At 56.9% G+C, this 23,266-nt stretch overlaps 1 protein-coding gene across 10 annotated transcripts in view; it reads left to right on the forward strand.

The window, feature by feature from the left end:
• Window positions 1–23,266, forward strand: part of SH2B3 (SH2B adaptor protein 3) — a 43,891-nt gene that overhangs the window by 7,229 nt on the left and 13,396 nt on the right. For 3 of the 10 annotated variants that reach the window (XM_037375609.1, XM_037375606.1, XM_037375607.1), the window contains exons 2-8: window positions 1,496–2,281; window positions 15,389–15,490; window positions 15,758–15,849; window positions 15,967–16,058; window positions 16,254–16,471; window positions 16,809–16,980; window positions 17,315–22,007. In XM_037375609.1, the coding sequence (XP_037231506.1) occupies window positions 1,523–2,281; window positions 15,389–15,490; window positions 15,758–15,849; window positions 15,967–16,058; window positions 16,254–16,471; window positions 16,809–16,980; window positions 17,315–17,610 (1,731 nt within the window). In that variant the 5' untranslated portion in view covers window positions 1,496–1,522 and the 3' untranslated portion in view covers window positions 17,611–22,007. Of the gene's footprint in view, window positions 1–463; window positions 585–624; window positions 1,148–1,495; window positions 2,282–15,388; window positions 15,491–15,757; window positions 15,850–15,966; window positions 16,059–16,253; window positions 16,472–16,808; window positions 16,981–17,314; window positions 22,292–23,266 lie in introns of those variants that run through there. The other 7 variants (XR_005102314.1, XM_037375612.1, XM_037375610.1 and 4 more) reach the window with 6 other exon arrangements.

Below are 23,266 nucleotides of genomic sequence, written 5' to 3' on the forward strand. Positions count from 1 at the left end.
AGGATGCTGAGTCATCGGCAGGCTGGTGGTGCTGATAGACGGCGGTACATGGGGGCCCTGCCGGGGGATTCAGCCGGACCACGGCCAGGCGCATGCCCAGCACTGCCGCAACACCGGCCAGCCCTGTGCCTTGGGCAGCTCTTCTGAGAAGCTGGGCCCTGACGAGGCTGGCGGGGGGCAGATAACATCTCCCCTTGCCTACAAACTTCACAGGACATACTAGGAAGGGCGGCGGGTGGGCAGAGATAGAGGTTTGCTTCCCAGCGTTATCGCCTCCCTGGCTGCAAACAAGATCCACCGTGCCGGCACGCTCTGCATCACCCCGCTTGCTTCCTTCTGGCCCCTCTTCATTAATTTTTTTTTTTTTTTTAAAAAAAAACCACAACCTTTTCCTCCCCCTGACAACTGCAATCACTTTTCCTCTCCTCCCAGCAGCCAGGGTGCTGCTGCCAGGTGGCTGGAGTTTTGGGGAGGTGGCGGTACCTGTGCCAGCGCAGCAGGATCCGGGTGGGCTGGCCAATGTTTCCTGCCTGAGCAGGGTGCAGGGCCCCGATAAGTGTCGCGGGCGAGCACGAGGTTGAGTGGTAAGCGGTGCGGCACAGCCGGGCTGGCCATGGGGAACGCCACTGCCAGGCGCAGCCAGGCACGCTGGGGCAGCTGCACGTCAGCCATGGGTGCTGTCAGATTGACCTTGCAGCAAAATCTGCTTGAGGCAGACATATGATGTGGTTTGCCAGAGCCCGACAGCCCCTCGGTCCCGCAGGCAGCAGAGCATCCCCTGGGGACATGTGCTCATCCCTGGCTGTGCCGGTGGCATGGTCACGGCTCCCCAGGCTGGTGGGGCTGGGTGGATCTGGCAGGCGAGGCAGCTCCGTCCCTGGATTTCTGCAGCTTTTCACGTTGTTTCCTCCCCTCCTGCCCCCACTCCAGTTTTATCAGCTCTGTTGAAATAGGTCTCTGGAGGGAAACCCATTGGCGCGGCGAAGCCTTGGCAGGAGCAGAGCGGATGTGGCCTGGCCGGGTGTCCCCGCGGGGTGGCGGGCAGCTGCAGGCAGCTGTGCTGGCAGGAAGCCGCGCAGACGTCCCACTCCGGGACCTGCCTGTGCCCCACCTCGCAGGTGGGGAAACTGAGGCACGGCCCTGCCAGGTGGGGACAGGGATGCAAGGTGCTGCAGCGGGGCTGGGTGCTCGGGGTCTTGCATGGCCACTGCCTGTGCTGGGTAGTGGGCCGTAGCGATGTTCATGCGGCTGTGTCGCTCACCGGTGTGCTCCTGGTGTGCCCCCGGGCTGGCTGTGGCACGTCCCCATGCTCTGCCCTGGTCAACAGCGGCTTTGACCGGGGCCTGAGCTAAGCACGGCATGTCCCAGGCTGTTTGCCCTGCGGATATGCATTTGGAGCAGCATATGGCCATGCTGGCCGGGGGCTGCTGGGGTGGGGTGGTGGCATCAGGGTGTTGGGGCTGCCGTGACACCGCTGGTGTGCTCTGTCTTGCAGTGCAGCCACCTTGCTGGAGCCACGGCAATGAATGGGCACGCTCTGCCAGCCGGCACGCCAGCGCATCCCCGGGGCTGGCATGAGTTCTGCGAGCTGCACGCCATCAGCACCGCCAAGGAGCTGGCGCGGCACTACCTGCGCTTCGCCACTGAGCACCCGCACCATGACCTCCTGGCCGCCGAGAACTTCTCGGTGCAGTTCACCGACCTCTTCCAGCAGTACTTCTGCCATGAGGTGAAAGAGGGCTTTGCCATGAACCAGCTCCGCATCCTGCCCACCGGCCCGGCACGGGATTACCGGGAGACACACCGGCGGCACACAGATGCCCCTTTGGGCACAGTGGCCACCAAAGCTGAGGCAGAGCCAGGCGTCCGCCCCGAGCAGCCCAGCCGAAGCCCCGAGGCTGCCCCGGTGGGGCTGCACAAGTCCTGGAGCTCAGAGGAGCTGGCTGGGCCAGCACGGCGGCCCTTCTCGCTCAGCCAACTGCGCAGGAGCTGGCGCAGCCTCTTCCGACGCCGTTCCTCCGATGCCCTCCCCGGGGATGGCGATGGGGAGGCTGCGGCAGAGGTGGCTCTCAAGCCGGGACTGGGCAAGCGCATCCTCCCGTGGGGACTGTCGCGGGAGCAGCCCCCCGAGGTGCGCAAGGAGGGGCTCCTCAAGTACGGGCTGCTGGACGAGACCTCCCTGGACAGCGGGACACGCTGGCAGCGCTGCCGCCTGGTGCTGCGGCGAGCGGGGATGCCTGACAGCGAGGAGTACGTGCTGGAGCTCTTCGACCCGCCCAAGGTAAGGACCTGCCAGCTCTTGCCCATTTCAGCTGGGTGATGCTGTGGGTCACTTGGCAGCAGGTTGGGGACAATGCCAGGGTGCCGGCACGGGGAGGAGCACTGCACCGCTCATCTCGAGGGTTTCTCACTGTGAGCATGTCCGGGCACAAGCCCAGAACCCAGAGGGGTTTGCTCTGCCACTGCTCTCCCTCCACCGCAGCCACACAAGGCTGCACCCTGTTTATGGAAGAGGAGAGTGGAGCCGCTGCTGCAGGCTTGCATTTGAAGGGTGGAATATGCTGTGACCATGTGCCGAGAGTGACGTGTGCGCTCATGGTTGCAATCGGTTGAGATGCAATTGCATCCAACCCTGGGGTGTCCAGCTAAAAGCAGAGCACTTGCCTTTGTGAGCTGAGGATGGAAGCTGGTGGCCTCCATCCCGCTCATTCCCAGCCCCACGGACCTGTCCCAGCAAGCAGGGGGGCACCGACTCAGGCAAACCCCACGTTGACCCCATCCCTGCTGTGCCATGGCTTCAGCACCCAGGGCATCTGCTTGCCTGGGCAAGTTGGGAAAGGAAGGGGGAAAACAGAAACTAGGCTCTGTGCCTTCCTCTGCTCCCTGTGGGACCTGTAAGGGAGTTTAATTTTATTTTTGTAAGTACTTTTGTGGCTAGAAATTCAGATCTCTGCTGCCCCGGGGAGCTCCCGTGGTGCTTAGACGCCGGCTGGAGCGGAGATGATGCAGGATGTGAGTGAACAGGGAGCGATGCGGGGGGAGCTGTGGTATTTAATCTTTAAAAAGACAGTTCCTCCACATGGCAGGTCTTACGCAGGCGTGATGGGATGGGTTTTTTTTCCCTTTTTCCTTTTTTTTTTTTTTTTTTTTTTGTGTGCTCATTTAACTTCGATGACTAACTTATGCTTTGGAAGGAGGAAGGCTCTGGCAGAGCTGGAGCCTTGTCCCTACTTTGGGCTGTGTTTGCTGCTCACCGTGGCAGCAGAACTAGGGAACAGCTGGCTGAATTCCTGCTGCTTCCATCAAATGACTCAGTATTAAATATAAAACAAAACACCAAAAAAAAGGAACAACAGCAAATTGTAAAATCTGGTTTTGCTCCATCATGTCAGAGATTGCAGTTGTTTGTCCCCACGGGAGTGTGTGTCCCCATCCCTGGGCATGGGGAGGGGTCTGGCTCCAAACAGCATCACTTTGGGGGTCCTCGAGGGTGCTCCCAGCAGCCAGGCAGTGCTGCTGGGTGCTGGCATGGTCTGGAGCCCAGCTCACTGGGATGGCAGTGGGCACATGGGACCCCACCACAGGGAGCACCCTGGCAGGTGGGGAGGGGGTGTTTGGGCTTGTGCTATTTCAGGTGCTGCTGCCAAATTTGCTGCCGGCTTTGCTCCGCTGCATCCGCCGTGGCTGTTGCCCAGACCTGCCCTTGAGGCTTTGCAAAAGCCAGAACTAAAGTGAAGCAAGGGAGTGCCCTCCTGGGGGGGCTGTGCTCCCCCATGCTGGGGGACTTTAGTAGTCAGGGCCAAGCACACCCTTCCATGGGCACCCCCCCATGCCCCCACCACCCAGGCACCAAGCCCCTGAGTGTTTTTATAATTTTTTAATTTTTCCCTGTGCACAGTATGGATTTGGCCACCTCCATGCCCAACAAGATCCCTGGTGACCCGGCACAGCCACAGGGCACAACTAAGCCATCCTTTCTGCCAAGCCTTTTCCCTCAAAAGCTGTTGAGCGCCGAGCAGGGAGCAAAGCCATCGCACCGCCAGCACTTGCACATGGAGCAGCACCCTTATTCTGCAGGATGAGCCCCTGGTCAGGCCCCTGCTGTGTGCTGCCTGCCCCAGGATCTGGTGCTTGCAGACACTGCTTTTTCCACCCTCTTTTTTGTTTTGTGGTTTTTTTTTTTTGTTTTGTTTGGGTGGTTTTGGATGGTTTTTGTTTGGTTTTTTTTTTTTGTTTGTTTTTCCCCCACTCCCCTTATTTTTCTCCCCGTAGCCCCTGACCCACAGGCAGGAGACATTTAAAACAAGACTTTTCCTAAGCACACCCAGCGCTCTGCAGTGTTACGCCTTGCAGTCTGCATCAGATTTCTGTCCCACGGAGATGTCCTGGTGAGTCCCCGTCACTTCGAGGCCGGGGGACCCCGTGGTCCCCGGGGCCCTTGAGCAAGGGGTTTCTCAGCCAGGTCCGTGGATGTGGGGGATGTTCCTCGCTGGATTTTGCAAGTCTGCAGAGCAAATTGCTTCCTGTGCAAATATTCTCAGGGCGGGTCCTTCCTTTTTAATTAACTGGGCCAGGGCCAGATCCTGTCGTCTTTACAGCAGAGTCAATCCAGCCCCTTTCCCAGTAACTGTGGTTGGATTCTGGGGGTGGTGGAAAGCACCCCGCAGTGCTAGGGAGTCCCACTCCCCAAACCCAGCAAGGGGTGAACTGTGGAACAGTGGGAACAAAACAGCTTGTTGGTTTGGGGGGTTTTGGTTTAGTTTGTGTTATTTGGGTTTTTTTTCCTTCAAAACAACCAACTAGTAATGAATAACTCCCTAGAGAAGGTGGTGGGCAGCCCCCTCCCCTCCATCCTCCAGCCCCAGGGTGCTCACAGGGCTTTGCTGCTGCCTTTCACCCATGTGGTAGATCTATTCCTGATTTTAAGATGTTGTTGATCGTCATGGAATATTAATGGTTTTAAATAAGCAACGGTAAAAACAGTCCTTGGGTGCTCTCATACCCGGCTGGTCTCTGGACTGTTAGACTCGGTCACCCTTGAGGTCTCCCTGGAAGCGCCCTCCTCTTTGCCCTTTCTAGCCTTTAAATAATAAGATGCCAATGGAAATCCAGCTCAGCCGCATGGCTTTACAGCATCTAGCCGAGCCCCCAAATATTCAGCACCTTGCAATGGCCTTGGAAAGGCAGGGTGCGTGGACAAAGCCGGGTGGCCCCACGCGTGCCCCGCTGCGGCTTGGCCATTGCTCCCTTGCTTTGCTTTTGGTAGTTTTTCTTATTTTCTCCCTACTTTCTCCCCGGTGCACTCCAGCAGGGTCTCTGAGCCTAATCCCGTAACGTGCCTGGCATCAAAGGGAGCAGGGCGCTTTGAAGAGCCCTAATCCCATTTACTGCTTGGGTGGCTGTGGCCAGCGCTGCGCTGGGTGAAGGGTGAGTGTCGGCGAGCCGTGCTGGAGCCGCCGCTGGCGGTCCCTGCGGTGCTGCCTGGTGTGGGCATTCCGTTCCCTAGGCACATGCTGGTCCCACCAGAGCTCCAGCCGACCGAGATGGGCCTTTTGGGCAGAGGGAGCAGCTCGCTTTCCCATGCTTGCAGCTGCTGCTGGGTTGGTTTTGGCATCGCTCCTTCCTCCCTCCAGCACTGGAAAAATGATGTTGCAAAGGAATGATCTGGAGGCGGTTGGAGCCGGAGTGGGTCACAGCCTGGCCGCAGGGCACCAGTGGGCTCAGGGCACCCAGTGTGGGGTGAGGGGCACCCGGACCCCCACCCTGGGGACACAGCAGGGGGTGTCGGTGTGCTGGGGAGAGGAGGGGTGCAAGGATGCGATGCTACCGACCCATGCCGGGGTGAGGTGATCATGTTCTGTGGCATGAGGCTGCTGGGGCCAGACCCAACAGCAGCAGGGCCATCCTGATGTGCAGAGCTCCTGGAGCAGGGGGGATATCAGAGTCTCTATAATCTACGTATGGCTCTACACATACATGTGTGCGGGAAAACCAGTGAAACCCTGGGTATGGTCCTAGGCATGCAACCCAAGTGGATTCTCTGATGTTTAGTATGAGGGTGATGCTTACCAGTCCTCCTTGCTTCCCGTGGAGGAAATAAGGGCTTTCTCCTCTACATGCCATTTGTTCTCATATAACTTGTAGCATTGAGTGGCTCTGAGGCCCCTCCACCTTCCTAAATTTAAGCCAAAGCTGGCAAAACAGGTTTGCGTGTTTTAGAACAGCCCCGCGGTGTTTCAGGGCTGCCCTGTTCATCGGCTGAGCCCCAGCCCCAAGTGCCTCTATACGGCCAAATCCTAAACTCCATGAAAACTGATTTGCAACGGAAATGTCCCAAGCTGTTTCTGTTGACCAGATGTTTTTACAGGAAGGGGAAGGGAAATGGGATTTGCATTTGTGCTGGTTTCTTTATAGCATTTTAATGAAATCCAGTGCATCCCGTAAATTGATGGCACGCCGAGATGAGCTGGAAAGACTCCTTCCGGTGAAAACCCATGGTGCCTGTGTCGTGGCTCATGTGTCTTCAGCCGTGGCCGCAGGAGCAGCAGTATTTTTATCTCAGTGCTCAGTGTGAGACTGCTTTGACTTTTTTTCTCTCTTTCTTTTTCCCCTTCCTTTCACCTGAAGCGGGTTTCTGAGAACTGCCACCTCCTGAACAAGCAGGTCCCGTGCCGCTGAGCTCTGATTTTCAGTGCCTGGGGCTCTACGTGGCATGGGGTGGGAGACATCCCAGCGTTGCGGTCTCCATTCCCATGCCAGCTCCTCCTGGAACTGCTTGCTTTGTACCTTCAGGAGCAACTGGGGCTGCTCAGACACAGCCTTAAGTGACTCAGCTGAGAATATATGGAGAGGCAGTGGCAGAGGGGGAGCCCACAGGGATGGAGAGGCCAAATTTTGGGAAGGCTTGACCCAGCAGCAGCAGCTGGTTTTGCATCCCTATCCCAGGCAGGGACTTGAGGAAACCCCCTCTTCTGCAGCACAGTGCTTTGCTTCAAATCCAAAGCACATTTCCTCTTACTAGTGACCTATAATTATGCTTAAAAACTGGACACACCAAGTTGGATGTGCAAATGCCCTTGTCGCTGCTGCAACCCCGTGAGCTAATTTGTTCCTCTATTCCTGCCAAAAAAGATACAAAACGTTTTTTTCCTCCCAGGGTCCCCACGAGCAGAGCACCTGTTGCCTGCAGGCTCTGGGTGCCAGTGATGGGAAACATCTCAGTGTCCTGTTGTCACTGTGGCCCAGGAAGCGCATGTTTGTGTCAATCTGGATCCCATCTGATGTCTTCCATCCTGTGAGCCAGAGCAGGCTGGATCATGTGTGCTCCTACCCTCAGCCTCGAGGTTCGCCCAGGGGCGAGCTGACTTGCACCACATGTTATTTTCTCTCTTTGTTGTAATAAAAATGTTAAACAATCCCAGCCTGGCAGGGTTGCTGCCTTGATCCTCCAGCCAAGAGTGACCCTGTTGCATTGTCCCTTGGTGGCTGGACATGAGGCTGGGACTGCATCCCCAGGGACCGCATCCCTCTCCCTGCATCCCCAGGGAGGTCATCCCTCTTCTGGCATCCCACTCCCGGCATCCCCAGGGCAGGAGCTGGGAAACCTGCTGTGGGGTAAGAGGTTTGTGATTCCCTCAGGAGAGGCAGAACCATGCCCAAAGTGGCACTGAAACCTGCCTGCGGATTTTCACCACCAAGCAGGGCAGGTAGCGCATCCCCTCACTGCTCTGCTTTCGGCACTGCACCACTTGCTGTTCTTCGAAGGCGCATGGGGCTGGGCGTCCTTTCGGCTTTTTGAGATTTTAGTGGTGACTTTTTCTGGTTGTTTTTTTTCTTCTTTTTTTTTTTTTTTTTTTTTTTTTTTCCCCTCCTCTTTTTTGGTATCGCAGAGTGAGGGCACACAGGGGGAGGGTGATGAGACAAAAGGTTATTTGTCATTTATTAACCACAACTTTTTCCATCCTTGGTCATGCACGGAAAAAACACTTTTAGCAGTGTAACCACAGCCCCGGCGTTAATTGCTGAAGAGCAGAGTTTCTTATTTTGGAAACTGTGTTGCTGGGATGGAACTAGCCAGGGCTTGATTGGGTTGCAAGGAGAAGGGTGCAGGACAGAGCCCCAGCCTGCCACTTCCCCGGGCACTGGGGCTGTTGGGGTTTGCAGGAGAGGGGCTCGGAGGGTTGCCTTTCTTATTAACCCCATCCTTTAAAATCCACCCCGTGGTTTCTGGGGTGCAGGTTGTGCCGTTGCTGTGACCCCCCCAGCTCGTGGCAGTGATGCTCACGGCTGGGGCAGTCTCCCTTGCAGGGATGCTGCAGAGCTGCTTGGGTAGGAAAGTACCACGTACAAGCTGAGAAGTGAGCAAAAAATAGCAATATTAAGAGAATCACAGGAAAAAGGACTGGAAAAGCGCTCAAGGACTGTGCTGCTTCCTTCCAAGAGTCCCACAGCTGGAGGTGCAAGGGGCTGTGGGGTGGTGGTGGGTGCTGGGTCCCGCTCAGCCCTGGCAGCCAGTGCGAGATGCCCAGTGGTATTTTTTGGGTGGTTGCCTCTTTTTTTTTTTTTTCTTTTTTTTCTTTTTTTTTTTTTTTCTTTTTTTACATCCCAGGATGTGGTTGTTTCGAGGCTGAGTGCTGCTTCTTTCAAAGGTAAATATTTATGAGAGCCTGTGCAGGCAGCACAGCGTCTGGAAGGATTCATCCCCGCGGAGGGGGCTGAGCTGGGGCTGATCCCACTCCTCCCTGCCAAGCAGCTGGTCCCAGCTCTGACTGATGCCAGTGATGGGCATTGTAATGTCCAGCATCACCTCAAGATGATGTTAAAAATGAAGCATTTTGGGCAAGGTCTGCTTCCTTCAGCTGTGCAGGGCACAGCACTGGGCAAGGGTCAGGTCCTGCTTTAGGATCAAAATACCCACCCGGGGGGATCAAACACTCCCACTTGGGCTCTTGGAGCTCTTGCATCGTCCTGGGTGATGCAAAAACCTTGGGTGATGCAAAACCAGAGCACACCCTGGGGACTGCAGGGACCCTGTGGGGACTGTGTGGGGTCGGTGCTGGGGACTGTGCACCCCCCAGCCCTTGGGGGCCAGGCTGTGGGGTCACACTCCCCGGCTGCAGCTGGCTCCTGCTTGCAGCAGACACCTTGTTTACTTTCCGCGCTTGTTATTTATTCCAGGAAATTATTAAAGCAGCCCATGCTGGAAGCGAGTTTGGCTTAAAATAAATAAAAAAATGTATAAAGGGGGCTGGCAAATGCCGCCTGTTTACAGATCCTGTTTATAAACTCCCATCTTCCTAAACCCTGCTGTGAATGTGAGCCGCTGGCCTCTGTGTTTTGGGGTGGTTTGCAGGGATTTGGGGAGGAAAGGCATTTGTGCAGAGCTGGTGGCTGCTGCCTTGCTTGGTGGAGGTTTATCAATGCATAAAGAGGGGCAATCAGCCCTGAGAATGGGGTGGGGTTTTCTAGTCAGACACCCCCCCCCCCCCAGATCCCTCCCCAAAGGGTATGGATTTACCCAGTGGCTTTTGGGGTTGCGTTTTGCAGCACCCCAGGTTTAATTTAAGAAGAAATAGGGACTCAGTGGAGCAATGGGGGATCTGGGCTGTGTTTTCTTGTGTTCCCGTTCACTGGCGATGGGAACAGAAGGTGCTTTGTGCCCCGGCCGCCCCCAAGCCAGCGCTTCAGGCCGGCACAACGGTGCCTCTTGTCACCGCTGAGCCCGGTCCCCTCGGGGATGGCTCTGTCCCCTGCCATGAGCTTTGGAGATGCTTAGAGATGGAGTATCTTGGAAACTCTTTTGTGCCTCTGGTGTTGGTGGTTTGAGGGTGCTGGCTGGGGTTTGGGGTGGGCAGAGAGGGGTGTCGAGAGAGGTAATGGCCGGGGTCCACAGGGAGCTCAAGCTCACCCAGCAGCCCACAGCGGGGATCACCTCTCATGTTTCTCTGCTTAACAGAGGCAGGAAACTTCCTACCTCCAGTTCCTCAAGGCCAGAACAGAGAACCCCATGGTAGTGCTTACTGCGGTTGTCAGTAGGTTTCAGAGTGAACAGCCTCTACATGCAGGCAGAGAAGCGGGAGTGTGCCATCCTGGAGCCCTCCCCAGAGAGCTTTGACAGGGCAAGCCCAGACAGGGGGGCCCTGCAGTGGGCACGGGATGCAGGAGGCACATGAGAGGCTGGCGGTGTGCAGGGAAATGGCCCAAATCAGCAGGGTCCCAGACCCCATCCCCATCCCCGGCACGGGGCTGCCTGGGGTGGAGCTGTGCGGGGGGTCAGCCGTGGGGCAAACGCCCAAGGAGGAGCATTGGGATTAGCCACACTACCAGCAGTGGGATGAGCTGCTGGTGGACAGACATTGGGATTACTGTGCTGCAAACCTGCAAGGCTGAACACCGGGATTAGCCATGGTGCAACTCCCTGAGGATGAACGCTGGGATTAGCCATGGTGCAACTCCCTGAGGATGGACACCGGGATTAGCCATGATGCAACTCCCTGAGGACACATGCTGGGATTATCTATGGTGCAAAATCCTCAAGAACAATCATTTAGTTTAACCATGGTGAAAACTCCCAAGGACAAACACTGGGATTATCCATCATGCAAAGTCCCCAAGGACGAACGCTGGGATTACCCATGGTGCAAACTCCTGAGGACGATTGCTAGTACAGCAGACACTTTGCACCCTCCAGCACAACCCTTGGTGCCCACCCCAGCCCCACTGGACCCCTGCTGCCCTGCACCAGGGCATTGTGTTTCCCCTCCAGTTTGCCTGGCATCCCCCGGGACAGGGCTGTGTGCCTCCATGCTCCTGGGAAACTTCACAAAACTCCCCGGGGGCTGTGGGTGCAGGATGTGGTTTTACACTGGCATAACCCAGCACCCGCACCGCTGCAGACCTTGGTGGCTGTCATCTGCCCATCCACCAGCAGCCCGGTGGGGCTGAGCCATGCTGGGGTACGCTGCAGCTCTGGCTGAGGTTGTGCCTTGCAGCAGGGGTACACAGTGGGCTCCATCATTTACAAGAAGCGACAAATCTCGCCCATACCCATTGGGGACTTTGCACAACGGCTTGCAGCGTGACTCAGAGTGGAAGCGAAATTGCTGGCACAGGGAAATCCCCAGTGCATGGAGGGGCCGACAGCAGCACCCGCTGCTCTCGAAGGATTTACTGCCATGGCCATGCCACTGCCATCATTGTTGTGCCACCACCAGCAGCACCATGCCCCTGCCATCATTGCTGTGCCACTGCCATCAGCACCATGCCACTGCCTGTCATCTCTGTGGCACTGCCCTCCTCACTGTGCCACAGATGTCAATGCCATGCCACTGCCATCATTGCCGTGCCACCAACATCATCACCCTGCTGCTCCCGTCATTGCTGTGCCACCACCGTCATTCCTCTGTCACTGCTATTGTTGCTGTGCCACCACTATCACCATGCTGCTGCCATCAAAACTATGCCACTGCCATCATCCCCCTGCCACCGCTGTCATTGCTGTGCCACCACTGTCATCCCTGTGCCACCACTGCCTTTTCCAGCAGGGGACCGGGTACTGGCTGAATCCACTGGGAAGAGTGGGTTGGCTCCGGCTCCCTCCAGTGCAAACCAGTGTTGCGGGTGGTGGCAGCGCTTTGGGGACCCAGCAGAAATCGGCTGAACTTGGGGGTGTCTGAGTGGGTGGTGGATGCCAGCACCCTGCCAGTGCGTGGGCGCCACTGGTGCCAGTCAAACCTAGAGGTGCCGCTGCTCCCGAGCGTGGGCGATGTGGCGGTGCAATTTCACTCTCGTTCTTGGAAAGCTGGCTGCCTTCCTCTTCAGAGTGAAAAAGTTCTCCCAGAATTTGCAGTGTCCCCTGCGCATCCGTGCGGGTTGTGCTCCTTACAGCAGCAGCTCAAAGCGGCACAGTGGGAGCTTTCCTGGCATGCGTGCGTGGGCTGGGAGGAATTTTGCTTCCAAAAAAAGAACAAAAATCCAAAATAGCCTTGTTGGAGAGAGCCAGGGAGACCCAGTATGCTCAGCCAGCCCTCCCAAACAGTGGTTTCCCCACTGCTGCTCCCACATGGAAGCATGGAAGGCAAGTGACAAGGTGTCCGTGCAGGGTGCTGGAGGGAGCATCGCCGTGGAAGGGGCAGCGATGCTCATGGGCATGGGCATCACGCACTGGCCTCACGTAAACACAGGTAGTAAAGACAGTGGCAGGTAAAGGAGCTGCGGTGAGAGCTGTTACGGGGGGGTTGCAAGGAGGAAACGCAGCAGCTCCTCTCCACGCCTGCGACACCCGAGTGCAGCTGTGACCTTGGCCTGACCTTCAGCTAGCGCTTCTGGCACAACCACAGCGCCAAGCTGGTGTCGGTCTCCTTCCTATATTTGGCAGATTCTGGCAAACCCCACTTTCTCCCGGCTGCCCTGCCCTCCCAGGTGCGCGGTGGCCGCAGATGCTGTGCCGGCACTCCCCGTGCTGGGCTGGTTCTCCCCACGCGGCGCCGGTGCTCCCTGTGACACCCCATGGGGACTCCCTGGGGTTGGAGGTGCAGTGGGATGTCCTCCCTGGGTCGAGCCGTGGGCTCTGGCAGGATGCTCAGGGCAGGGAGCAGGAGGGAGTTTAATCCTGGGGGTGTTTTCCTCTGTCTCCCAGTTGGCCCCATGTCCCTGGCCACTGCGTACAGCTCTGGTCTGGCTGAAGCTTCATATTTTTAAACTCTACAAAAATCCCCTGCAAAGAACAAAAATACAGATACTGGGGTTCAGCAGACTGCGGGTGGGAGGGTACTGCTTCCACGCACTGAATCTAAGTAGGTGCTGAGAGCTGGTGTGGATCCTCCGTCCCCAGCCGATGGGACCGTCACCCCCATCGATGTTCTGGTGTCCCCAGCAGTGCCTGGCCACTGTCAGCCACTGCAGGGGGAGGCAGTTCGGGGGAGCTGGGCCACATCCTGCTGCCATCAGCCCTGTGAGCCACACACCAGCCGTGTCACATCCCAGGATGGCTGATTTTCATGGCAGGTGGCAAGACGGGGGATGCCACAGTGATGGCACGGTGGCAGCTGTGTTCTGAGGGCTCGGGAGTGCAGCTTTATAGGGCATCCTGTCCCCGGGAGGTTTTGGGGGGTGCTCAACCACATGCTGGGGTTTCTTCCCTGTCCACAGGATCCTTTGGGGGAGCGGTGGGGTGAAGTCTGCAGGCTGGGAGCTGAGCTGGGGCAGCATCCCAAGCACCTGGAGTATCCCATTCCACCCCATCCCGAACACCGTGAACATCCCATCCCACCCTGAGCATCCTTAGCACCCCAAGCCAAGCCTGCAGCTGGGGGTATCCAGCCCCACGATGCTGTTGTGGCACCTTTCTTGCTAAGGAGGAGCCCGTGGGTGCTGGGCGAGCACGCGGTGTATTGAGTGTGCAGTTTTGGTTACCGAGAAATCCCTTTCTTGGTACCAGCCACCATCGAGCAGGGCATCTTGCGGTCAGGTGCGGCAGTTCGGGGGGTGGGGGCACCGTGCCTGCGGTAGGCACTTCTCCGAAGCCAGACTGGTTTTTTTGGGTGCCGTATCGCTCTGCTGCATCATTTCCTTCTCCCTTTACACTCCCCGTCTGCACTTTTCCCCAGGAGGGGCGCAGGGGGCTTCGCCGAACTCCCTTTTCTTGGAATTTCCCACTTCCTAGGAAAGCGGGAGGCTGACCCCAAGGCTGTGGTTGGGATGTATGCCGATAAAACCGGCTGCACCGGCAAGCTTGGGGACGTGCCGGATGTCACAACCCACGTGTGGGAAAGCAGCCAGGACGGGCAACCCCTTTGCTTTCTCCCTGCAGGACTTTTGTGCAGGATGTGGTTATTTTCCAAGGATGGCAAAAAAATAAAACTCCTTTGGGATAAAAAGCACCGGTGCCACCATGGTGGCTGGCGGCGCCGTTGGTGACAGTGATTGCAGCAGCTGCAATCACTGTTGCTGACGGCACTGGGGGTGCTGCGAGCCACCGCGGTAGCACCAAACCCATTACACGATGCTGTTCAGCAAGAAACTTCTAAGAACTTTCTTTTCGGTGCAGCTTGGTGCTGATAAGGGCTGGTCCCTCTCACGCTGTGTTTCCGGCCCCAAAGTACACTGAGTCCTCAGTTGAGAGTGTCGAGGGAGGGAGGAAAGAGGGGGGGATGGAAAAAAAAAATATAAACTAAACACGGTTTGGTTGGGTGACCACAGAGAGTGCCAAGTCCCGGGTAGGGACAGTCCCTGGTGAGGACCCCCTGGGGGTCCCACAGGTGGTTGGGGACAAAGGGGGGGTGGCTTTGCCATGAGCATCACAAGCTCGGAGCAAAATTCAAGCCCTTTGGTTGGCAAATGCCATCATGTGGTGGAGTGCCTGCAGCCCAGCGTCCTTGCGGGGACAGCGGCGGCCGTGGATGGGAGAGGACTGCTGGAGCCGGCACAGGGTGCAGCAGCCCAGCCCGTGGGATGCTGAAGGTGCCGAGTGAATCACAGCCAGCCAAATTTTTGTTGTGCCAGGCTGGCAGGAAGCCTGGTGCAGGGGATGAGCATGCCCAGCACATACTGGTACTGGCGGGGCTTTGCTGGACTCAACAGGGTGGCTCGCTTGCAGAGCCGTGCGTTTGGCTCTGGCCACAGGGGTCAGCGTGGAGGGGTTGGCTCCATCGCCCAGCACCAGCACAGGGTCCCCCAGGGGCATTTCGCACCCAGGAGGGTCACTGGCACCCCGGATAGAGCCCGGTCCTGGCGGTGGCTGGGTGGGTGCCACGTGCCGCAGCCTCACCGCAGTCAGCGGCTCGTTTGCCGGCACACAGGGCGCGTTGGGGAGCAGAGGAACTGAAAGCTGCTGGGAGGGGTATTATTAGCCTTTATGGAAGTGTTTGCTCAGCGTTTTGTCATGTGCCTGTGTCAGCGCCAAACTGGCTGGGTGGCTGCGGAGAGCTCTTGGCACGCCACCACCGCGCGCGCCGCTGACCCCCGCACCCACAAGCAGGGTGCTCCCTGCCTGCACCCCGATTTCCCCATCAGTGCACACAGTCTCCCCAGAACGCAGCGCCATTCTGGGAGCCCCCTTCTCCCTCCTCTCCTCCAGCCATCCTTCCGCTGCTGGGTCCTTGGGGCCACCAAAGTGGGTCCCCGCTCTGGGTGCTACTTGGCCCCCCCTGGGGTGCCCTGTGTCATGCAGGGTATTTCCTTGCCACATGGGGTATTTCCTTGCCAGTGGGGTATTTCCTTGCCAGTGGGGTATTTCCCTGCAGAGCCGGGTATTTCCTTGCTGGCTGATGTGGCTCAGGTGGCTCCTGGCAGGCTTGACCCCTTCCCAGTGGAGCAGCGGGCGGTGGGGCAGTGTTTTGGGGTGCAGGGGTGTTGGGACTCAGCTCAGCTGCTGCGCTCCCCTCCGCAGGGCTCCAAGCCGAAGCTGCACGCTGCCTGCTCTGCCGTCCAGGAGGTGCGGAGGTGCACGCGCCTCGAGATGCCCGATAACATCCACACCTTCGTCCTCAAGGTAGGGTCTGGCTGAGGGGGGGTCCAGAGCCAGCCCCACGGCCTTTCCCACCCTCCGGGGTGCACGTGGCCGCTGAGCGCTCCCGTGCCAAATTTCGGTTCCTCTTCCCAGCCGGGGAGGGGGTGCACAAGGGGGGATGTGGCATGCAGGGTGGGGGATGCTGTGCCCTGGCTGGGGTCAGGTTTGGTGCCCAAGTGCGGGGGGGTGGGGAGGGGGATGCACATCTCTCTGTCTGAAGCCCCTGTGTCCCTGTCTGATGTCCCCCAGGTCACCAACACCACTGATGTCCTGTTTGAGGCAGGGGACGAGCAGCAGCTCAGCTCCTGGACAGCCGCCATCCGGGAATGTGCGCGCAGGGGGTAAGCGCCCGGTGGATGTCCCCGAGCCTGGGGATAGGGACAGCAGCTCTGTGTCCCCCAGAAACATGCTGGCTCCGCACCGCCAGTGCTCAGCCTGGATTCTCCCGTCCCCGGCAGGTCTGACACGGGTGACCCTGAACTCCTGGTGTGCCGGCACCCTGACCCCACGGCTGCCAGCCCCACCACCAGCACTGACACTCTCAGCCAAGGTGAGCAGTGGGGACACTTGGGGGACCTTGGGGACAGGGCATCACTTGCCGGGGGGTCGCTGCGTCCTGCCGTGGCTGGCTGGGCTGATCAGGCATCCCCAAATGGCATGGCAGGGGGCAGAGCCAGAGGGCAGGGGGATGGGGGGAATAGGCAGGGGTCCCCACTTCCCTGGGGCACTCATCCGTGTGCCCTAGCAGGGGCGACGCCGGGGGACCCGGGGGAGGCGGCAGGGCCGAAGATGGAGCAGTTCCTCTCCTCCTGCCCCTGGTTCCATGGGCCCATCTCCCGCGTGAAGGCGGCTCAGCTGGTGCAGCTGGGGGGGCTGGAGGGCCACGGTGTCTTCCTGGTGCGGCAGAGCGAGACGCGTCGCGGCGAGTACGTGCTCACCTTCAACTTCCAGGGCAGAGCAAAGGTACGGGTGGGAGAGGGTCTGGGGTGGGAATCTTGCAGGAGCCCCTTGGGCAGACCCCCCGCCATGGCATGGTCCCTGTCCCATTGCATCCCACCCTGGGGAGATGCTCTCTCCTTGCCTGGTCCCTGCCCTGATGCTGGCAATGGGCTGGCAGCCCCATCCCCGCTCCTGGGGGGCAAAACCCCCTGCAGCAAGCAGGGCACTGCAGGCTGGGGATGTAGCACATCGTGCTAAGGCCATTTGTCCCCTCCCCACCCCAAATATACCTGTGCTCCCCATCATCTCCTCCAGCAAAGGAGCCGGTGGAAGAGTAACAGGTCTGTACTCCTCCCTGCAGCACCTGCGGCTGGCGCTGACGGAGCGGGGCCAGTGCCGCGTCCAGCACCTCCGCTTCTCCTCTATTGTGGAGATGCTGCACCACTTCCATCGCTACCCCATCCCGCTGGAGTGCGGGACAGCCTGTGACGTCCGTCTGTCCAGCTACGTCGTCGTCCTGCCCCAGCTGCAAGGTAGTTGGGCATGGAGGGATGTTTCTACGGGTGCAGGGGTGGGGGGTCCATTCCCAGCGGGAGGGTCCCCGGGGTGGATGCGGATGCCCTGGGGCTGGGAGAGCTGTGCCCTTTGGCCACAGCGTGGGGTGGGGAAGTGGAAGGATCCGGGCAGTGGCACAAAAGGTGACTCCCAAGCTCCTGGCTTCCTCTTTCGAGAAAGGAGAAGCTGCCCCAAACCGCCAGCCTCTCCTCGCTACGGCTGGGAGTGTGTGGGATGCACCCCGGTACCCAGAGCGGGTGCAACAAGGCAGGAGCATCCCACCGACCGGCCATCTCTCCCCTCCGCCTGCAGCTCCTGGCTCCAGCAGCACGGTCCCTCTCCCCATGCCCATTCCCAGCTGGAGCCCTGAATTCAGCCTCGCCCCCACCGGCTCCACCTGCCCCCGCAGCCCCGATGACACCCCCCCCGGTCCCCCACCGGAGCAGATCTTCCACCTGGTGCCGCCACCGGCAGAGCTGGCGCAGAGCCTGCGCCCAAGCAGGGCAGCCATGGTGCCTGGCACCCGGCACCGTGATTCGGACTACGAGGTAGAGGCGCCAGGCCGGGGCCACGTCCGTGCCATCGACAACCAGTACACGCCGCTCTGACGGGTGCTGCGCCGGCACCGGGATGCACTTTCGGGTGGAGAAATCCCAGAGACCTTCCGGGTATCCCATCGAGAGAAAGAATGTACCTAGTTTCTTCCTTCTGGTTAGGGATGATTATTGTATTTTTGCAAGGAAGGGGGTAATTTTTCACTCCAGTACGGGTGTGCTCCCTCTCTTCGGCCTGTTAAAGGGCCTTTTATTTTTATTTTTTGTTATTATCAAAGCTTTCTCATTACTGTTTACACACCGCTCGTGCCTGCATCCCTGCGTGCCAAGCATCGCGCTGTCGGGCTCGGTCTGACACCTGTCCCTGACACGACAGTGCCCAGCGAAGGAGCCAGAGTCTTGCGTTACACTCACTTAATTGGAGAAAGGAAAAGAAGAAAAAAAAGGAAAAAAATAAAAATTAAGAAAAAAAAGAAAAAAATAATTTTTAAAAAAGTGGATTATAATTTCATCAACCAGTTGCTGCTCTGGGCCACACACAGGCGAAGATGAGCCCCGTCCTCCTGTCCCAGCACCCTCCTGTCCCAGCACGTGCTGCCGCTGCCGAACGCACCAGCAAAGCCCGACTTGCCGGAGCTGAGCTCCCACGTCGGGTGAAGATGACGATTGTGATCAGAGTTTGGGCTTTGTTGTTAAATAAGGCAAAAACTGGCTTTTCTTGTTCTTCTTTTTTAACCTAGCACAGTTGCAGTCACTGCCTGCACCAGCTGGAGGAATCCTTACACCATTAGCCTTGCTAATTAAGATGTGAACACTAACTGCTCCATCATTAATAATGTCACTAGCTGAGAACTAACACGGAGACTGACAGCAGACCGCTCCTCCTGGTGATGGAGGCATTTTATCCTGGTGATAAAGGCGTTTTATCCCGGTGATGGAGGCATCTTATCCCAGTGATGGAAGCATTTTATGCACAATCTAAAGTAATTTTGTTTTTCCCCAAAAGATTTTTTTTTCACCTTGCCAGTGCAGGTGGCTGCCCACCCCACTCTTGCTTGCCTCCCCCCCTGCCCAAAACACTGTGTAATGAGGAGTGTGGGGGTATTTTAAGCTATGCAACAGCCTCTGGCAGGTGAGGGGGGGTCCCTTTGGCATACTCCTCCCTACCTGGAGGAAAAGCCTCTCCCAGCCATCTCCCCCCAAGCCTGCAGAGGGGCTGCGCCCCCCGGCATGGCTTAGGTAGAGGAGGCCGGAGGGTCACAACTCGGCGGCTGGAATTACACACACAGCGGGCGCTTCAGCCTGTTCGCTGCGCGCATCTCACCCTAGGAGCTTGCACAGCGAGCCGCATGCCGAGCACTGCTCCAACTCCTGCAGGAACAACCGTGCAGCCACCAAATCCCCAGGGCTCAACATCCCCCCGTCCCTGGCAAAGGGAGAGCAGCACCGGAGCCAGGAGCTTGGCTGCGCCCCAACTTCCACGGCTGCTTCCAGCCCTGGTGCCACTTTACCTGGGGCAGCCAGCGCGGCCACGCCGGGAGAGGAACCACTTCTTAGAAGCTGCCGTTATTTTAAGAATAAGGAAGGAGCTGGAGCCCTTGCGACACACAGGAGGGGATGTTCGCAGAGTTCAACTTCCAGATTTCTCAGCGCAGCCGGTGCGACACTCCCTGGGATTTCGGATGCAAGACTCGCCTTGAAATTGCTTTAGAGGAAAGCCTTTTCTTTTTATTTCCCTTGAAATGGCAATAGAGGTGGGAACCCTCAGGAGCGTTAACGTTTAGGAATGAATTTACAAGCACGCAAACACAAAGCCTCCTTGGGGCCAAGCTAGGGAGTTTTGCAAAAATCCAGCCCCTAGGCAGGGCTTTGCTGTTAAGCCTGGTGAGCCCAGTCAGTAGTGGAAGCCCAAGGAGCCCAGTTCTGCTCAAGGTCAAGCACTGAAGATCATGGTGCTGTGCTGGGCTGGCCCAGAAAGGGCCGATGGAGCGCAGGCAGGAGCCAGGACCAGGCAGGGCTAAAACAGCCAGGGCCAAACACAGCCCAGGGAGCAGCCGTGAGAGCAAGTCTGGTTTTATAAGTAGTAGTCAAAGTACAAGGGCTGGGAGAAACAGGATACCATCGGCTTGAGAAACCATTTTGGATTTGCGTTTTGTGCCTCCTATCCCTTGCCTCATTCCTCTCCTGGGCTGTCTTTGTGCATTTAGAGCAGGCAAAGCCTTTCCCCCCTGTGCCTTCTCTGTTTAAAGCAACTTGAGAATGGGTGCATGGGGAGGAATTCTCTGTTTCGGGGGGACACCAGCATTTCCCGGCACTCAGCACATGCCGTTCGTTGCACACTCACTCTTGAAACCGGAGCATTAAGAGCAAATTGCACTGGCCGGTTGCACCTCCAGCACTGCCAAACCCAGAGAGGCTGCTGGAGAAACAAAGCCAGCCCTGTCCTCAGCTGGAGCTTCTCAGCCATATCCGCATCCCGTTTTCCTCCCCAGAGCAGCACAAAGGCTGCAGCGAACAGCAGGAGTGTATACCGGGGCTGCTTTGTGCCAGGCGAGTCAGCTCCCTCCATTGCTAATAAATAACTCCCCGTGGTCTTGCGTTTGTGGGGATGGAGAAGGGAAGGGGAGGAAGCAGAGCACAAGCTGTCAGCTCCTCTCCTTGCTCGGTGCACGGTTCCTGGAGCACGCACACCTGGGAAAATGCTTGCATGTGCTAAATCTTGCTAAGGTTCAAAGAGCTGATTTTTAGTCCTGCTGAGCTGCAGGCAGCCACATTAAAAGGAGGCATTCCCCAAAAGATGAGGTGGTCTCACCCAAATCACCCTATGCTCAGAGCATCTGCAAGGAAGAATGGGCTGGGAAAAGGCATTGGTATTCACAGCCGGTGCAGCCCTTGGCAGATCAATCCGATGCTGGTGCTGCTGGGATGGGTTGTTTTGGCACGCTGGGGCTTATTGTTCAAGCGCCAACAACTAAACATGCACACACGTGTGGTATTTTTAACCTGCAGTTTAATTGCAAGGGGTTTCTCTGTAGTTGAAATGGAAATTGCTGTGCTTGATTAGCAAAATATCTGAGTTCATTATCACCCCGTCAGCCTCTTCCCCTGCACAGACAAACTCTGGTGGATGCGAACGCCCATTCTCCCCACCAGTGAGTGGTGGGAAAAGTCCGATTATTTACATAGTTATTTAATAGTTATTTCCATCTCACACCTCACCAAGGTGGCCACGGGCTGGCCAGCCACCCAGCTCCACCACCTCCCCACCTTATCCTCCGCTCGGACCTGCTGTGGTCCTGACCCCAGCTGCACCGAGACCCGAGGTGGGGTGGGGGGTGGCCTATTTCCCCAGCTCCTGGAGGACCGAGTTTCAAATCCCGTTTCTCCTAGAAAGCATCTGGCTTGCAACCCAGGTCAGAGCCTGACCTGCAGCCCTACCTCTGCTCCTGCCAGCGCACTTGGCGACGTGAATCCAGCCCGTAAGGTACAGCAGTGGGCAGAGAGCATTAAGCCATTCCATTCCTATGGAATATAAGAAACTTGATGGAATTTTTATGTTCTTCTAATAACTTGGAAAAAGAGCCTAGGACTTTGCAGGTTTAGTTCCCCAGCCCATGTGGGCCTTTATTGGCATTTATGAAGGATCAGCAGAGTTTTGGGAGGAGGGGAAGCCAAGGGCAGACCCCCCGCACAGCTGCAGGTACAGCCACCTCCTGGGCTCCCACGGATGAGAAGGAGCATTTCCTAGAGTTGAAATAAAGTCAGACGTGACCACCGGCTTGTGCCTTGGCCCCAGAGCCGGGCATGTGCCACACCAGTTCAGATCCAATGTAACAAAGCCAGGACGCCAGTGGCAGCACTGGCCGGTACCCCATGACTGCTGCAGCCTCCCCAGGACAGGGCTGCCCCATTCCAGCCGGCACGTGGGGACAGTTGGTTTTGGCAAGATGCCGTCACTCTCTGGGATAGCAGGGACCTGGCTTAGCGCAGAACCTGCCAGCTGGGTCCAGCCAGAACTTCCCCCCCATCTCCATCTCACACCTGGGAAACCACTTGCTGTTTGCTGGCAGACCCTCCCCCTGGGTGGCCTCTGCCTGTCCGGAGGGGTTAGTCGTTCTGAAGATCAGGACATACAGCATTATTTAACCTCTTCATCCCTCCCTCCCTCCTGCACCCCAGCCCTGAGGAATGGCAGCAGGTTACCAAACACTGACACCACCGCCGCCTCACCCGTCTTTTTTTGCATTAAAACTATTCTGGGGCAAAACTTTGTGGAATAGGTCCAGGTGTAGGGTGAGGCCAAAGCTCATTTCTTACAGCTCTGGACCACAGAACGCTGCTGTCATCCAGCCTGCGCAGTTTTATTCTTAACAAGCATATAAAGCCTTGAAATCTCGACTAACAGGTTTGAGTACAGTATTCCAAATTTTAATTTAAGCTGGTTCGATCCGAACACACCCAACCTTCGCCAGCAACTCCAGAGGCCGGGAGGAGACTGTGCGTTCTCTAACTCAGCCTTTAGCAGGATGATTAAAGCCAACGTTTTGTTGGATGAGAAGCATATTGATTTGAAAGTTCTACTTTTCACCTGCACAGAAGAGTTGTTCTTGTATAGTAGGTTTTTCTATATATTGTTTCTGTATGTACTGTACAAGTAACTTATTCTTGAATAATGCAATTTTACCATAATATAAAAAAAAAAATTCTGCTCTTAATAAACTGTTTTTAGAACTTTTTTTCTCACTTTTAGTCTTCAGTCTGATTCCCTCTAGGTGCCTGGATGCTATTTTAGCAGATAGTGGTTGCTAAGACAGGAACCCTCCCTCAGAAATGAAAAGCAAGCCAACAGCCTGGGCGAGCAAGCTGTTCCTTCTCAGAAGGTTCATTCAGGGAGTTCTGCCCCAAGTCACCATCACTGCGACACCTCATGCCCCCTGCTGCCCACCTCAACAAGAATCCTGTACATTTTACTGCACTGCTGGCCTGGAAGGATTAAGACAGAAGCTGCAACAGTTATTTGTATTCCCCTGCACGTTTTTCACCAAGACACAAAACACAACGTTAACCACTGTCCAGGAAAGCTTATACAGTTTACTTGTCCCGCTTCTGAAGTGCAGCTATATTATAATCCAGTTTTAACCAGCATCACCTTTTGGTTAGCCATCAAAGATGCCTGCACCATACAGAACTGTTCAGTGATAACGAGCCTGTGCCTTACTGGAGGAGGTGGTAGCCAAGTGCTTTTTCCTGTGCTTTTCCCCCCGTCTTTTTACCATTTTGCTAAGAAATGCTTACTCTGGTTTCTTCCTTTCTCCAGCAGCACCACTGACTTTAAACAGTTTTATCATCTTAAAAGCCTCGATGCCCAGTTGTGACATCTTCTGTGACATCAGCCAGAATGGTGTGAAGCTAAGGCATTAGGGAGTCGATCTGAAGACAAGGAATGTTAAATACCTGCACCAAACTTCATAGAATCCTAGAACGGTTTGGGTTGGAAGGGACCTTAAAGACCACCTAGTTCCACCCCCCTGCCACGGGCAGGGACACCTTCCACCAGCCCAGGTTGCTCCCAGCCCCATCCAGCCTGGCCTTGAGCACCTCCAGGGATGGGGCACCCACAGCTGCGCTGGGCAGCCTGGGCCAGTGTCCCACCACCCGCACAGTAAAGATAATATCTAACCTGACTATCCTCTTTCAGCTTAAAATTATT

Source organism: Falco rusticolus, chromosome 1 (genome assembly GCF_015220075.1).
Source record: "Falco rusticolus isolate bFalRus1 chromosome 1, bFalRus1.pri, whole genome shotgun sequence".
Taxonomy (NCBI): Eukaryota; Metazoa; Chordata; class Aves; order Falconiformes; family Falconidae; genus Falco; species Falco rusticolus.